The sequence below is a fragment of the Tenrec ecaudatus genome, chromosome 1, assembly GCF_050624435.1.
Source record: "Tenrec ecaudatus isolate mTenEca1 chromosome 1, mTenEca1.hap1, whole genome shotgun sequence".
NCBI lineage: Eukaryota > Metazoa > Chordata > Mammalia > Afrosoricida > Tenrecidae > Tenrec > Tenrec ecaudatus.
The window spans coordinates 265159679-265174388 of record NC_134530.1 but is presented as its reverse complement, the minus strand read 5'-3'; the positions used below and the strand labels follow the sequence as shown (position 1 = coordinate 265174388).

Below are 14710 nucleotides of genomic sequence, written 5' to 3'. Positions count from 1 at the left end.
TTGGAGAAATGAATATAGAAGATAAAAATGATACACCTGACTAAAATATCGTGCCAGTTGATCCCTGCTCTGATACACGTTAGGCCTGATCTGTTTCTCAACATTTTCTGTATATTTGTTTGTTCATATTGAGGTTTATCTCAGACATGTTATGTCATGGGAGTCACCCTCTTGATGTTGTGTTAGATGTTTTCCTGTGCTTCAGTATATGAAACCCAGGATTGAGGAACCTATAGGGACAGGAAGTAGAGTAAGGGTTTCTGGGGGGTACACTGGTGGTGGGTGGGGGGAGGCATAAAAGGGAGCTGATGTCAAGGAGTTGAGGAAGGAACAGAATGGTTTGAAACTGATTGTGGTAGCAATTATTTGTACAACACTGCTTGTTGTGATTGAAGAATGGAATGATATGATATCGGCATTAACTCCCCGTAAAATAGTTTTCCAAAAAATTAATATTGAATTAGCTTGTATGTTCTGATTATAACCTAATTAATGGAAACATTATGAAACATAAATTATCTTAGTAGCAGACTGGGTGCCTACTGACTAAAGATCCTTTGCAGCTAATATATTATAGGTGAGTATTGATTGATTGCCTTTGTATAAGTAAATTACATCTTTTTTAGGATTGCACATAGCATTGAGACTTTGCAGGAGATTTTATAAGGCTACTGGAATGTCCTAGCCGTACACCTGGGGAGCATAAAAGGAGTCGTGTTGTTTATGTTAGTCGTCGTGAAGTCAGCTCTGACTCATGGAGACCTTGTACCCAACTGAAGGAACAGGTGCCCAGACTTACACCTTCCTCATGGTTGCTGGTATGCTCTAGCTCAGTGCTGTGCCTAGTGTGTCTTGCCTTGCAACCCAGAGGGGCTCCTTTTTGGGCCATACCACAGTGGTAAAGCCCTCACCGGCTGACCTAAAGGTTGGTAGTTTAAATCCACCAGTGGCTCCGCAAGAAAAAGACTGGGAATCTGCTCCTGTACAGATGGCAGCCTGGAACCCCCCCGGGCTAGTTCTGTCATATCTGATAGAAGTGGTAGGAATCATAATCCAATCTTCTTTTATGATCTGTTGGGTTCGACGTCTGATTTTTGGAGGTCGTTCACCAGACTTTTCTTCCTGGTCTCTTTTAGTCTGGAAGCTCCAGTAGAACTGGTGGTATAGCTTCTAGTGTCATAGTAAAATGCAAGCCATGACACACTGATGGAGAGGAATGAAGACATGATAAGAATATTAATTGGGGCTCCCTGGGAGACCTTGGAGCTGACAAGACAAGTACCCTAAGTTGGAGAAGCCACGTGGACCTCTGCTGATGCAACCAGACCTCAGAAGCCAGAGAAGCCACATAGAGACCCCTGCCAGCGCTGAGATGTTTCCAATGACACTGGACCCAAAGACTTTCTATTCACTGGCATGTGATCTTCTACATTCTTCATCATTGCATGCGTTTCGTGTCTGAAGAGGACTTTATAGATTGGTACCAGACATAAGGGCTAATATCGGACTTATGGACTTGATCTGGACTGGGCTGGGATGTTTTCTCAATGTTCAGTTGTTCTTGTATATAAATCTCTTTCTTGTACACACATGTGTGTCCATGGATTTGTTTCTCTAGTCTACCCAGACTAAAACATTAGGCTTTCCTGGGTGCTACACACGGTGAATGGGGTAGGCTGGTAACCGAGAGCCCACCTAGAGATGTCTTGGAAGCAAATCTTGGCGATCAATTTCCCAAACTTATCAGCCCTGGGCAGAGACTGGATGGGGTACAGCTCTACTAGGACACATATGAGCGGCTGTGAGTCAAAAGCGACTTGTGTTGCTGCTAGAAGTGGTGAAAAGAAGTTCGTCTTCTTGAAAATGGATATTTCTATCGCCACTTTCATAGGCCTCTTTCTCTCTTCCCAGCATCTACCTGTGAGGATGTCACACAACATTGGGAGGGTGCCCTTTCACCCTGGGCACTTGTGATGATTCTCCAAAAGCTGGGCACGTTCCCTCACTGCCCTGGAGCTAATTCTGACTCACGACGATTCTTGAGGACGGAGTAGGACTGTGCCCTTGTTTTCTGAGACTATAAATCTGTACAGGAGTAGAAATACTCAAAACCTCACTGCTACCACGTTGGCGCTGACCACAGTGACTCTACAGGACCAAGAAGAACTGCCCTGTGGGTGTCTTCTGAGACTAACTCTTTACAGGAGCGGGAGGCCTCTTCTTTCTCCCAGGGAGCAGCTGGTGGTTTCGAACTGCCGATCTTGCAGTTAGCTGCCCAGCGTGCAACCACGAGAGTTTCTAGGCCTTGCTAACCATGCCTCGCTCTGGCGCTAGGCTCCAGCAAACTGATGGGTGAGAGAACACTTTGAAAGCCCATTTAAGGGCTTTTTCTGCTTCTCCCCCGAGTTCCTTTGTTGCTTAGTGACTGCAGTGGATTGTTCCCTGTGAGTATTGATTTTTCTAGTCACTTTTGACCCTGAGCTCATTGTTCTGAAAGTTGGAGGTTCCTGATAGGCTGTGGGCTAGCTGAGGTTTGTACATCCATGTCCTAGTTTGCTAAAAATAAAAGAGAAAAAAAGAAAGAAGAAATAAACTTTTGAGTTCTCCCCTCAAAAAAAAAAAAAGAATATTAATTTCAAACCGTATGGTCCTGCACATTCTTTTCTCCCTAGGTATTTATGGGAAATTCCAGGAGTGTCCCCTAAGATAGTCTGCCCTGCCATGTGGAAATATTCCAATTCCCAACTTTCCAGGCCTTCTCTCACTACTTCTATGCAGGTGTCAGCATTTGGACATATCTCGTGACACTATTTCTCTTCCCTAAACACAAACCCCACTGGACCTGGGTCCTGAGGCAGCCCTGATCCTAGGGAAATACTCTTCATTGCCTGCCTTACCTTCCTCTCTTCCTCAGTCACTCAAGAACTGGTAAAACACAAAGAGAAAACAGAGTGCCTCCAACGTCAGCCCCAAATCCAAAGTGCTCCCGCAAATGGTTTCCTGAGAACAGAAGGGTCTTCGTTCCCACTTCTCAGAATATTCTGTTACAATAGTTGAATCTGCTTAGTTGTCTTTCTCAGGTGAAACATTTAACTGTGAAGAAACAGCTTTGAAAACGATAGTTATTTTGCAATCTCTAGTTGAAAGTGGTAATTTTTTCAACTCATTTTAGAGCAAATATTTTTTATACCAAAGTATTGTTGCAAGTAAATTTTATTCTTATTTTCCTGGATACATATACTTCACATCTTCTCTGTATAAATAGTTGCATTTGGTCCGGGATGACAGTTAAAATAAGGCCACACATGCAGAGCCTTAAAAAAAAACACCCAAAACACATAATGTGCAAATAAAGATTAAAGAGTTTGTCTATTGGGATTTCTGTAAGTGACATTGTTTTACACATTCTTCATTCACCAAAAGTCACTTATTAACTTGCTTTTAGCCCTTACTTATTCTTTCTATTCAATTTCCTCCATCTCTTGGTCTTTTTCAATTCCTCTCAATTCTGTATCCCTCTTATAGCTCTTTTTTGTTTAGCCTGCTTTAGCCTGGACTTAGCTTTGCCACAATGCATTTCCTCTTCGTGAAATCGCTGTTGAGGAAGAATGAATGTGTTTGTGCCGAGCTCGTCTGTCAGGGCACGTGATTCTTGTGCAGTCTCTCAACATCTCAACGCCTTTCCAGCTCTACCTCTTTATCTTACTTTCTATGTGTAAAACTATACTTGACTTTTAATAAAAGTGTTATCACATAATATTTGTCCTTTGTAATTACAAGAGGATGACTGGTCTCTCCTGGTAAGATGTGCAAAACACAGGTGATGAAGGCTTGTCATTCTCATCTCTAAGGAGCATCCTGGCTGTACTGCTTCCAAGACAGATCTGTGTCTTCTTTCGGCAGCCGAGGGTACTTTCAGCATTCTTCTTCAACATCATGGTTCAAATGCATCACATTTTCTTCTCTCTTCCTTCTGCAATGGCCAATTTCCACATGCATATAGGCAACTGAAAATCCCATGGCTTGGGCCAGGGGTGCCTTAGTCCACACAGTGACACCATTGTTTTTCAACATGCTAAAGAGGTCTTGCGCAATAGATGCAGCCAATGCAGCGCATCTTCCTCTTCACTGCTGCTTCCATGAGCGTTGATTGTGGCCACATCCAAGAAGATTGCCAAACAAGGGAAGCTGCCGAATGAGATAGATTGACAGCCTGGCCTCAGCAGTGGACTCAAACACAGCAATGATTGTGAAAATGGAACGCACGTAGGCAGTTTGTGGTGATGTTGTGCATGGGGTCACCTGGAGCCGGTACAGACTCATGGGTTCTTAATCACAACACAGGACTAGGTTTGAATTGTCTGAAGTTGGAATTTTATAACCCAAGGGGTTACTTTCATTAAAAATGTTTTAGGATGTACAGCTTTGCTTACTTTTTAAATTGCACAATGGATACGTATGTGCTTACTGCTTCCAGCTTTAAAAGTTTGGAGAGGTCTTGTTCTAGTTTATCAAATAAAGGTGTAAGCAGCAGCCATTTCCCTTCCTTCCACTGTTGTCCTTATTTGAATTTTCCTTGACCCACCAGATGGTGAGAAGAGATTGACTCGGGAAGAATCCCACTTTTCTCTGGATTCAATGGCTCCTTGCAGATGGCCACAATCCCTCTGCCACATGGTGGCAGTCACGTCGCATGCTGGCTGTCTCATCTGCCTCCCATGCTGCTGCTGCCGTTGTATCAGACTCTTCCCAAGAATCCTCCTGAAACCTAGCAATACTAGGATACCATTTGAAAAACAGCACCGCCTTTATTTAAACATCCAACATGCCATTTGTCCCTGTTCCTACAAGTGACCCTAAAAACAAGGAAAGTTACACACACACACACACACACACACACACACACACACACACACACACACACACACACACACACACACACACACACCCCCCCCCAACCTGACACTATGACTGAGACTTGGGAAAGATGAAGAATTTCAGGAATTTTCTTCCACATCAATAGGAAAATGTGTTAGGAGCACACAGGTGAAGGCTTGTTATTTGTTGAACCTCAGAGGGGTGAAAACATGGGCGTTCCATATGTACGCTAGTTCCATTTATATCGTTTCCTAGAAGTAGCTCTTCTGGTAATTTTCACCATTCATCAGTCTACTGCTTTAGCTAAATCTAATTGAAACAAATTTGTCTGTGCTGTAACCTGAGCCCAAATCATTAATCAAACTACAGAGAGCAGGGTAAGCAAGACTAGATGCGCTTAAGTATCCTTATATTGTAGTTCAGAATACAGACTTGGGGTAGCTCGCTTTCACTTGCTGTTATAGAAGGGCTCAGCCCATTTGCAGTAAATTTATTAATAAGGTGAAAGTCTTTTGCCTTAAATCAGTAAAGCATAGACTTTTTGGATATAGTTTAGTTTATAGTTTAAAAAAGGGAGAATTAGCAGCAGATAATTTGAGAAGATGTTTAAGTCACTTATTCAAATTGTTTAAAGACCTTGCCATGTTAGTAGTTTTGTGGACATAAGAGCCTCTTTGGTACCTTCCGTGGGTAAACTGGCCCATGTGAATAATCAGGATCCTGGACAACGATATCTAAGTGAGTGAGTTAGTTTATTGCACCAACCTGGCAGATAAACACATGGGGTTAATTGAAGGATGGAGGGATAAATGGCTCAGCGAGCCTCGCCTTTCTAGTTCTCAGGTCTCTTGCTTTCTGATGGTCGGAGCAGGGTGCAATTGCCTTAGCCAGTTCCCTGCTATTGCTGGCAAGGCTCACTTCCTGCCAGACATCCCTGAGGAGAAGCCACATGGACCTACCCTGATGCAGCCCTGGGCGCTGGAACAGCCGTGTGGAGACCCCTGCCAGCTCTGAGATGCTTACACATTCACTGACTCAGTTTTCCTCCTACAGTCGGCATCATTGCCTGTGTTTTATGAGATGGAGGAGGATTTTGTGGATTTGTGTTGGACATATGGGTGAATGTTGGACTTGTGGGCTTGGGCAGCACTGGGTTGGGATGTTTTGTTGATGCGCACTTAATCTTTATATAAAACTTTCTCTTATACATGAGTTTCTGTGGATGTGTTTCTCTAAAGTACCTAGACTATCACACTAAGCAAGGCGATGAATCTAACTAAATCATGACAACTGCAAGTATCTAATCATCTCCTCTTGACAACAAGGAGCCGGGGGACTGAGGTTATCCTGACTGTCTTAGAGCAAACAGGATTTCCTCCTGAGGCTATGAACCACCAAGTCTCTGTTCAGAAGGACACAGTTTTACATGATTGACTAAAACCGGCACTGACCGTTGAGTCTGCCAGCAATATTGTCTCCTAAAAGCTAGAGGAACTTTGGCAGAAAATCAGATGGAGAAATATATCTTCATTTTCTGAGGCAAAGGAAAATACCATAAAATGTCAGTGCTGAGATTAAAAAAATGGATTTAAATCCTGTCAGTCTACACATGATTAAAGAGAATAAAACTATACAGATATAAATCACCCTAGAGTATGTCCCTTTAAAAAACTATGAGTTATTTCTTTTCTGTTTTATGTACCTCTTTGCTGTGGGGTCTATGTGTGGTGGAAGGAGATAGGATAGAGTTTGGGGGACAGGGCGACAAGTAATAGATATATGGGATAGTCACTCTTTCTTCCTAATTTGAGTCTTGGGAATGATCATACCCATTATTTATTGTCGTTACCCAAACAAGGCGAGAATCTGGTGCTGCCACCACCCTCGCCATTAACAACACCACCTCTCAAACACTTCACAGCCACCGACTTAGCCCTTTGCACACTGCAACCCTGCAACCCTGAGCAACTCTGCTGTGTGTGAAATACCCTTCTTCCGGGAGGCAACTGCATATGTGTATGCTCTTTCACTCCAACTGCTTGTGTGGGGCTGTAGAGGGAATCTCTGGCATCTCTGTGTTTGTGTATAATGGTGGTTTCCAGTGTTTCCGGGTAACCAGAGCTTCTGTTTCACTCATCCCAGAGAGGTCCAGATCAGCTCCTCCAGCACTACAACCTCGGAGAGTCAAGAAGCCTCTTCTGGAGACCCTGCAGTCAGTGCCCGCCAACAACAGCTGCTACTTATGGTGGCTCGGAGAACCCAGTCAGACACGCCGCGGGTACGTTCCAGTAGTGTTGTTTATGGGAGTTTCAAAGGTCCTTAAAGACAGGTGTTTGCTGTGCAGGGAGACTTTATTCTTGGGGGAAATGACATTGTTATCAAGGGCTCTAAATTCCTAAGCCTTCCATTATTTTGCTGAGAGATATTAGTGTCTTCTTTACTTATTTCTTGAGATCTGATTATGTGGAAAGCACAGCAAAGATTCAAAAAGTCAGATCTTGAAATTAAGTCTGTCCTGGGAAACGGGATGAGGACAGCACCTTAGAAGAAGGGACACCAGTAGGCATAGTGAATGCGCACGACTGAAAGTTGTACCCTAGCTCCAACCTTCCTTCTTGTGTAAACAGTGCCAAGTTACTTAAGTCGTAATCTGTACAAATTAACAATCCATATATTTTAGCCTAAAAAGTGATCCTAGATATGCAGACTTCCCTTTTCTCAACAGTATTTTAAATTCTACAGTATAATTAAATTACCACCAGCATCTCCGCAGGATAAAGATGGGGTTCTACTCCAATAAACGGTTATAGTCTCAGAAATTCACAGGGGGAGTTCTAATGTGTCCTAGAGGGACATTATGAGTCAGTGGTAGCTAGAGGCAGTGAGGGCTGTGACAGAGCCCATATTTAACTGTTTGTTCACTTTGGCCCCCATTGAGGCTACACTGGTGCAGAATTGCCTGGCCTCCCTTGCCTACACAGGGTCCTCAGCCAGGGTGTAGGGGGTAAATATTTATTCAGAGTCAAACATGAAAATCAAATTTACTAATAAGAACGCCATGTCTCAGAAGCAGCAGATGCTCTCTGCATGCTTGTGGAAACAGGAGAAAACAGCACAAGTGACTACACCACAGTCATGTGCACCCAGAGGAGCTCCTGGAGGAGGAGAGGACTTTGATCCTCCCAAGAGGAGATGACCGCGATGGCCCCAATTGCTTTAAGCAAGTGGAGGAAAATTCAACAGAGATAAGAAGAAACACGAGCCATAATTCAAGGATTCAAGAGGGCCTTGAAGGAACATGCTGACAAAATGAACGAAGAATTAGAAATGCGACACTAACTTCAAACAGAAATACAAAAGGCAAACACCAAATTATTAAAATCAGACAACATTGTGAAAAAACAAAATAACAAGATAGAAACATTGGAATCAAGAATCAGTGATCTTGAAGGCGACTCTATTGAGAGCAATTTACAAGAAGATCAGGTTATGAGCCCCAATAAAAAGACTTATTAATTAATTAATTTAAAAAAAACAAAACAAAAAAAACGATGAAACCCCCCCCCCCAAAAAAAAACAAACTAAAGATAATCTAAGAATACTATGGGAAATCCTCAAAGGAACAACACATACCAGATAAATGTTCCAGAAGAGAAAGAAGAAATAACTACTGAGAAAATAGTTGATGAGATATTGAGGGAGAGCTTCCCTAACATCACGCCCAAACAAAGAGTTATGCAGGCAGTTCATAGTACTCCAAGCAGAACTTCCCCTAATAGGAAATCACCCAACAGTAACAATCAAACTTTCTAATATCAAAGATAAACAGTCCTGAGAGCAGCATGACAAACAAAACAAAACAAAAAATAATTACATACAAAGGTGAAGTGATGAAAAAATATAGAGATAGTAATACAAACCATCTTTTCAGATCATAGGTCTGTACAATGAGTAATCAACCATAGAAGAATCAACTCCAAAGAAATCAATTACATGGAAATTGAACAACACTTTTCTTAAGAACAATTGGGTAATTGAAGAAATAACACAATTAAAATATTTTTTAAAATAAGGGAGAATGAAATAATACAATATCTCAAAACCTTGGGAAGATGGAAAAGGCAGAACTCAGCTCAGTTTATAGAAATAATTGCACACATCAATAAGACAGAAATAATTAAAATAAACATCTTAACATATCTACTCCAACAATTGGAACAAGTTCAGCAAAACAAACCATCAGATACTAGAAGAAAAGAAATAATAAAGGTGAGGCAGAAATAAATGAATCAGAATATTAAAAAGTATAGAAAACATTATAAAACAGGAAGTTGGTTCCTTGAAAAGATGAATAAACCTTATAAACCACTGGGAAACCAACAAAGGAAAAATTGAGAAAAAGAAAAATTCTATGAATAAGAAATGAAATGTATATATTAACGCAGAACCCAATGAGATGAAAAAAAAACTCACACAATATTATGAAAAAATTTACTCCAACAAATGTGAGAATCTAGAAGAAATAGATATTTTGAGAAATGCATTATTTACTTAAATTACACAAAATGATGTGGAAAATCTCAACAAGCCTATAACATGAGAAGAAATAGATTTAATCATTAAAAATATAATAACTCTCAACATCAAAAAGTCTGCATCCAGATGACTTCACTGGGGAATCTTATCAAACGTTTAGGGAAGATTTAATATGAATTTTATATAATTTATTCTACAATGTACAAATAGACAATATACTACCAAATTCATTTTATGAAGCAACTATAATTCTGATGCCTAAACAAGGAAACATTTTAACTTAGACAAATATCTCTAATTACTATAAATGCCATAATCTTTAATAAAATTCTAGCCAACAGAATTCAATTAAGCATCAACAAATACTTCATGATCAAGTGGAATTCATATCAAATATGCAAGAATGGTTTAATAATTAGAAAAACAATGTAGTTTACCACAAAAACAAAACAAGGGAGAAGAATATCAATATGATTATATATATATATTTTAAAATATTTTATTGGGGTCTCTCACATATATCATAACATTCCATCGATCACATAAAACAGTATTGTACAATTGCTACCACAATCGGTTTCAAAACATTTTCTTTCTTCTTTTTTTTTACATAGATGGCATATAATATTTTAAAAATACCATTAAACAATGTATTATTTAAGGGTAAGTATAATATGAGGGGATTTTGTTAAAGTGTAGAAAAAATGAATTAAAATATAATGACATCTTCCCACTTTCCACCATTTCTTTTTTAAAAAAATCATTTTATTAGGGACTCATACACCTCCCATCTCGATCCATACATACATCAATTGTGTAAAGCACATTTGCACATTTGTTGCCCTCATCATTCTCAAAAGTTTTGCTCTCCACCCAAGCCCCTGGAATCAGGTCCTCATTTTTTCCCCTCTCTTCCCACTCACTCCTCCCTCATGAACCCCTGATAATTTATAAATTATTGTTTTGTCATATCTTGCTCTGTCCCACGTCTCCCTTCCCCCACTTTTCTGTTGTATGTCCTCCAGGGAGGAGGTCAAATGCAGGTCCTTGGAATAGGTTCCCCCTTTCCAATCCACCCTCCCTAATCCCTCCCAGTATCGCCATTCACTCCACTGGTCCTGAGGGAATCATCCGCCCTGGCTTCCCTGCGTTTCCAGTTCTCATCTGTACAAGTGTACCTCCTCTGGTTTAGTCATGCTTGCAAGGTAGTATTCGGTTTATGATGGTGGGAGGGGAGCAGGGAAGGAAGCATTTAGAAACTAGAGGAAAGTTATATTTTTGATCGTTGCTACGTTGCACCCTGTCTCATCTCCTCCCCAAGACTCTTCTGTAAGGAGATATCCAGTGGCTTACAAATGGGTTTTGGGTCTCCACTCCACACTCCCGCGCTCATTCACTATGGTAAGATTTTTGTTCTGATGATACCTGATCCCTTGACACCTTGTGATTGCACAGGCTGATGTGCTTCTTTCATGTGGGCTTTGTTGTTTCTGAGCTAGATGGCTGCTTGTTTACCTTCAAGCCTTTAAGACCCCAGACGCTATATCTTTTGATAGCTGGGCACCATCAGTTTTCTTCACCACATTTGCTTATGCATCCATTTGTCTTCAGCGATCAATAAGGGAGGTGAGCACAAAATGATACGAATTTTTGTTTTTTTGATGCCTGATGACTGATCCCTTCAGCACCTCTTGGCCACACAGGCTGGTGTGCTTCTTCCATGTGGACTTTATTGCTTCTGTGCCAGATGGCCGCTTGTTTACCTTCAAACCTTTAAGACCCCAGACGCTATCTCTTTTGATAGCTGGGCACCATCAGCTTTCTTCACCACATTTAGTTGTTCACCCACTTTGTCTTCAGTGGTTGTGTTGGGAAGGTGAGCATCATAGAATGCCAATTTAATAGAAGAAAGTATTCTTGCATTGAGGGAGTACTTGAGTGGAGGTCCAATGTCCTTCTGCTGCCTCAATACTAACCTTATAAATATATGCATATAGATCTATTTCACCATCCTCATGTATAAATATATGTGCATATGTATATGTCTTTATCCAGACCTCCATAAATGCCCTCTGCCTCCCCTCTCCTCTATTTTCTTTCACTTCCCTCCTGTCCCACTATCATGCTCAGTCCCCACCAGGGCTTCAGCAATTCCTCTTAGTTACATTGCCCTTGGTCATACCCAACCAGGCCCCACACACCCTTCTCACCACCAATTTGGATCACTTGTTGTTCCCTGTCCCTGGGTTTATTAACACTCCTACCTTTCCCCCTACCTCCCCATCTCCCATGTCCCCACAGAACTATCAGTCCCATAGTTTTCTCCTCCCATTTTTCATCCAGCCTATCTTATTTAGACAGACCTGTGGAGATAGTAACATGCACAAAAACAAGACAGAGCACAACCAAACAACAATATACAACAAACCAACAACAAGCCAATGACAAAAAGAAAGCACAAGAAAGAAAAGCTTGTTAGTTCAAGGATTGTTTGTAGGCCTTTAGTCAATATGATTATATTGATACAGAAAAGCATTTGGCAAAATTCAACATCAATTCCTGATAAAAACACTTAATTATCTAGGTGTATAAGGGAAATTGCTTAACATAATAAAAGCCATATATACAAAACCAATTTAATGGAGAGAAATTTAAATAATATCTTCTTCAAAGGAGAACTAGACAAGTTTGCCCTGTATCACCACTTTTATTTAACACAGTTTGAGAAGTTGTAGCTAGAACCATAAGACATAAAAAAGTTATTAAAGCTATCCACAGAGGCACAGAAGAAATAAAATTCTCTTTAATTACAGATGACACAATCCTTTATATAGATACCCCAAAGATTCAATTAAACAATTGCTCAAACATATTGAAAAACTTGGCAGTGTAGCAGGCTATAAGATCAGTATAGAGAAATCAGTTGTATTCTTGTACATTAAGGATAATGGTACTGAAAAAGATTTCAAAAGAACAAGGTCATTTACAAAAACTCCACAAAAGATAAAATGTTTTGGATTAAATCTTACCAGAGATTAGGGTTAGGGTTAGGAAAAAAAAAAAAGTTGTATCAGAGACTCAAATGACTGATAGAGGACAGCTGCAAACACTCCTTCACGTAACCAGAAAGAACTTGCATAAATGCAACAGATTCCCGTGTTCTTGGATAAGCAGACTAAACATTGTGAACATGTCAATATTACCAAAAATACTTTATAAAGCCAATGCAATTTTGATAAAAATCCCACCACAATTCTTCAAAGAAATCGGAAAACTAATCACCAACTTTATATGGAAAGGAAAGAAATCCAGAATAAGACACTATTAAAAAATAAAAACAAAGAAGTAGGTCTTTCAGTCCCAGACCCTAAAACCTACTATATAGCCTTGGTAATCAAAACAGCCCAACACTGGTACAAAGGTAGATGTGATGAGCAATGGATTAGAATTGAGAACCCCCAAATACAACCAAGTACCTATATATACCTAATTTTTGATGAAGGACTTAAAGCCCCCCCAAACTTCACTGACATTGAGTCAACACTGACTCATGGACGCCTTACAGGACCAGGTAGAAAAGCTCCTGTGATTTTCTGAGACTGTAGCTGTTTATAGGTGAAAGCCCTGTCCTGAGAAGCGACTGATGGTTTCCAACTGTGACCACAGCCCAGTACATAACCCCTGCACCACCATGAAAACAAGTTATACGGGCAAGAGAGAGCCGTTTCAGCGAATGGTGCTGGAAAAACTGGATCATCACCTGCAAAAGAATGAAACAGGACTCAGACCTCACATCATGTTGAAAAATGAACTCAAGATGAAACAGAGACCTACAGATAAATCACACAGTTATAAAGACCATCAATGAAAAAATTGGGACAAACTTAAGTATCCTAATACAAAGCATAAACCCACTCCCTAATATAATGAAAAAATATCTACACAATAGAAGACAAAATAAAGAGCTAGATCTACTAAAAAATGACATTTATGCACATCAAAATATTTCATCAAAAGTGTCAACAGAGAAACCAATGGTTGGGAAAATATTCATAATAATACATCAGATAAAAGGCTAATCTCCAAAATCTATGGACAACAATAACATCTTAACAAGACAAATGCAAATAACCCAATCAAAAAATGAACTCAAGACATGAATAGATAATGTACCAAAGATGACATTCAAGTGGCCAGCAACCATATGAAATCATTAACAATAAGATAAATAAGATTAAAACAACAATGAGTTGTTATTGTCTACTGACACTTCGAGCAAATTCAATAAAACAAAATAATCAATGGTATTAAGGCTGTGGAAAGATCAGAATGTTTTCACATTGCTGGTGGAATCATAGAACTGTACAAACACTATAGGAACCAGTATGGCACTTTCCTAAACAAATGAAAATACAAGTATCTTATGATCCAGCATTCTATCTATAGGGCATATACCCTAAAAATCAGGAATGTAACACAAATATATATATATGCACATCTATGTTTACTGTAGCCATTCCCTTAATAGCAAAAATATAAAAACAATCAAAAACCCCAATTATGGGAAATGGATGAACAAGCTCTGGTACATTCATACGATGGAATATTATACACCACTAAAACACAATGACGACTCTCTCAAACACTGTAAGAAATGGGCAAAGCTAGAGTCACTATGCTTAGCAAACTCGGTTGAGCTTATAAAGATAAATATTTAATGACATCATTGTTATAAGGAAAACCAATGGGAAAGACATGTGGTTTATACACTATCAATAGATAAGACTTCGAGGACCACAAGGAGGCCAGCGATGGGCATGAGAGCAGGAGCGGGGCAGGAAGAGGGAGGGACCTGAAGAAAAAGAACCGCATCTATGAAGGGCTTATAGGACATTGTTGTTGATTTCATTTCTTGAGATATGCCGTATACATGTGTACATTATATTTCTGTTTTGTAAAAAAAAAATTCCTCCAGATTCTTTATCCCTCCGATGTAAATAGTGGCTGATTGACTTTAATATATTTTATTTTTTACTAAAGAGAAGGGAACGTAAAATTGAAATGCACTTGGAGTCTTTAGTGACAAACAAGTTCATTTCAAACAAACAAAAGAGGGTTTCAACCACGTGACCTCTCAGTGGCGTATCATCAAACCTGTATCATGTGTCTCTGAGTGGGTACAACTGCTAACCTTCTGGCTTGAAGTGGAATGCTAAGCCATTTGTGCTGTCCCGGACTTCCTAGATAGGTTTAGGGGTGAAGAAATGAATATTGCTGTCCATTGTCATACTTAGAT

General features: G+C 40.0%; 1 protein-coding gene across 1 annotated transcript in view; it reads left to right on the top strand.

The window, feature by feature from the left end:
- Window positions 1–14710, top strand: part of PCNX2 (pecanex 2) — a 357992-nt gene that overhangs the window by 74715 nt on the left and 268567 nt on the right. Inside the window, exon 9 of the mRNA XM_075532150.1 lies at window positions 7021–7156. Coding sequence (XP_075388265.1) covers window positions 7021–7156 — 136 coding nt within the window. The remainder of the gene's footprint in view (window positions 1–7020; window positions 7157–14710) is intronic.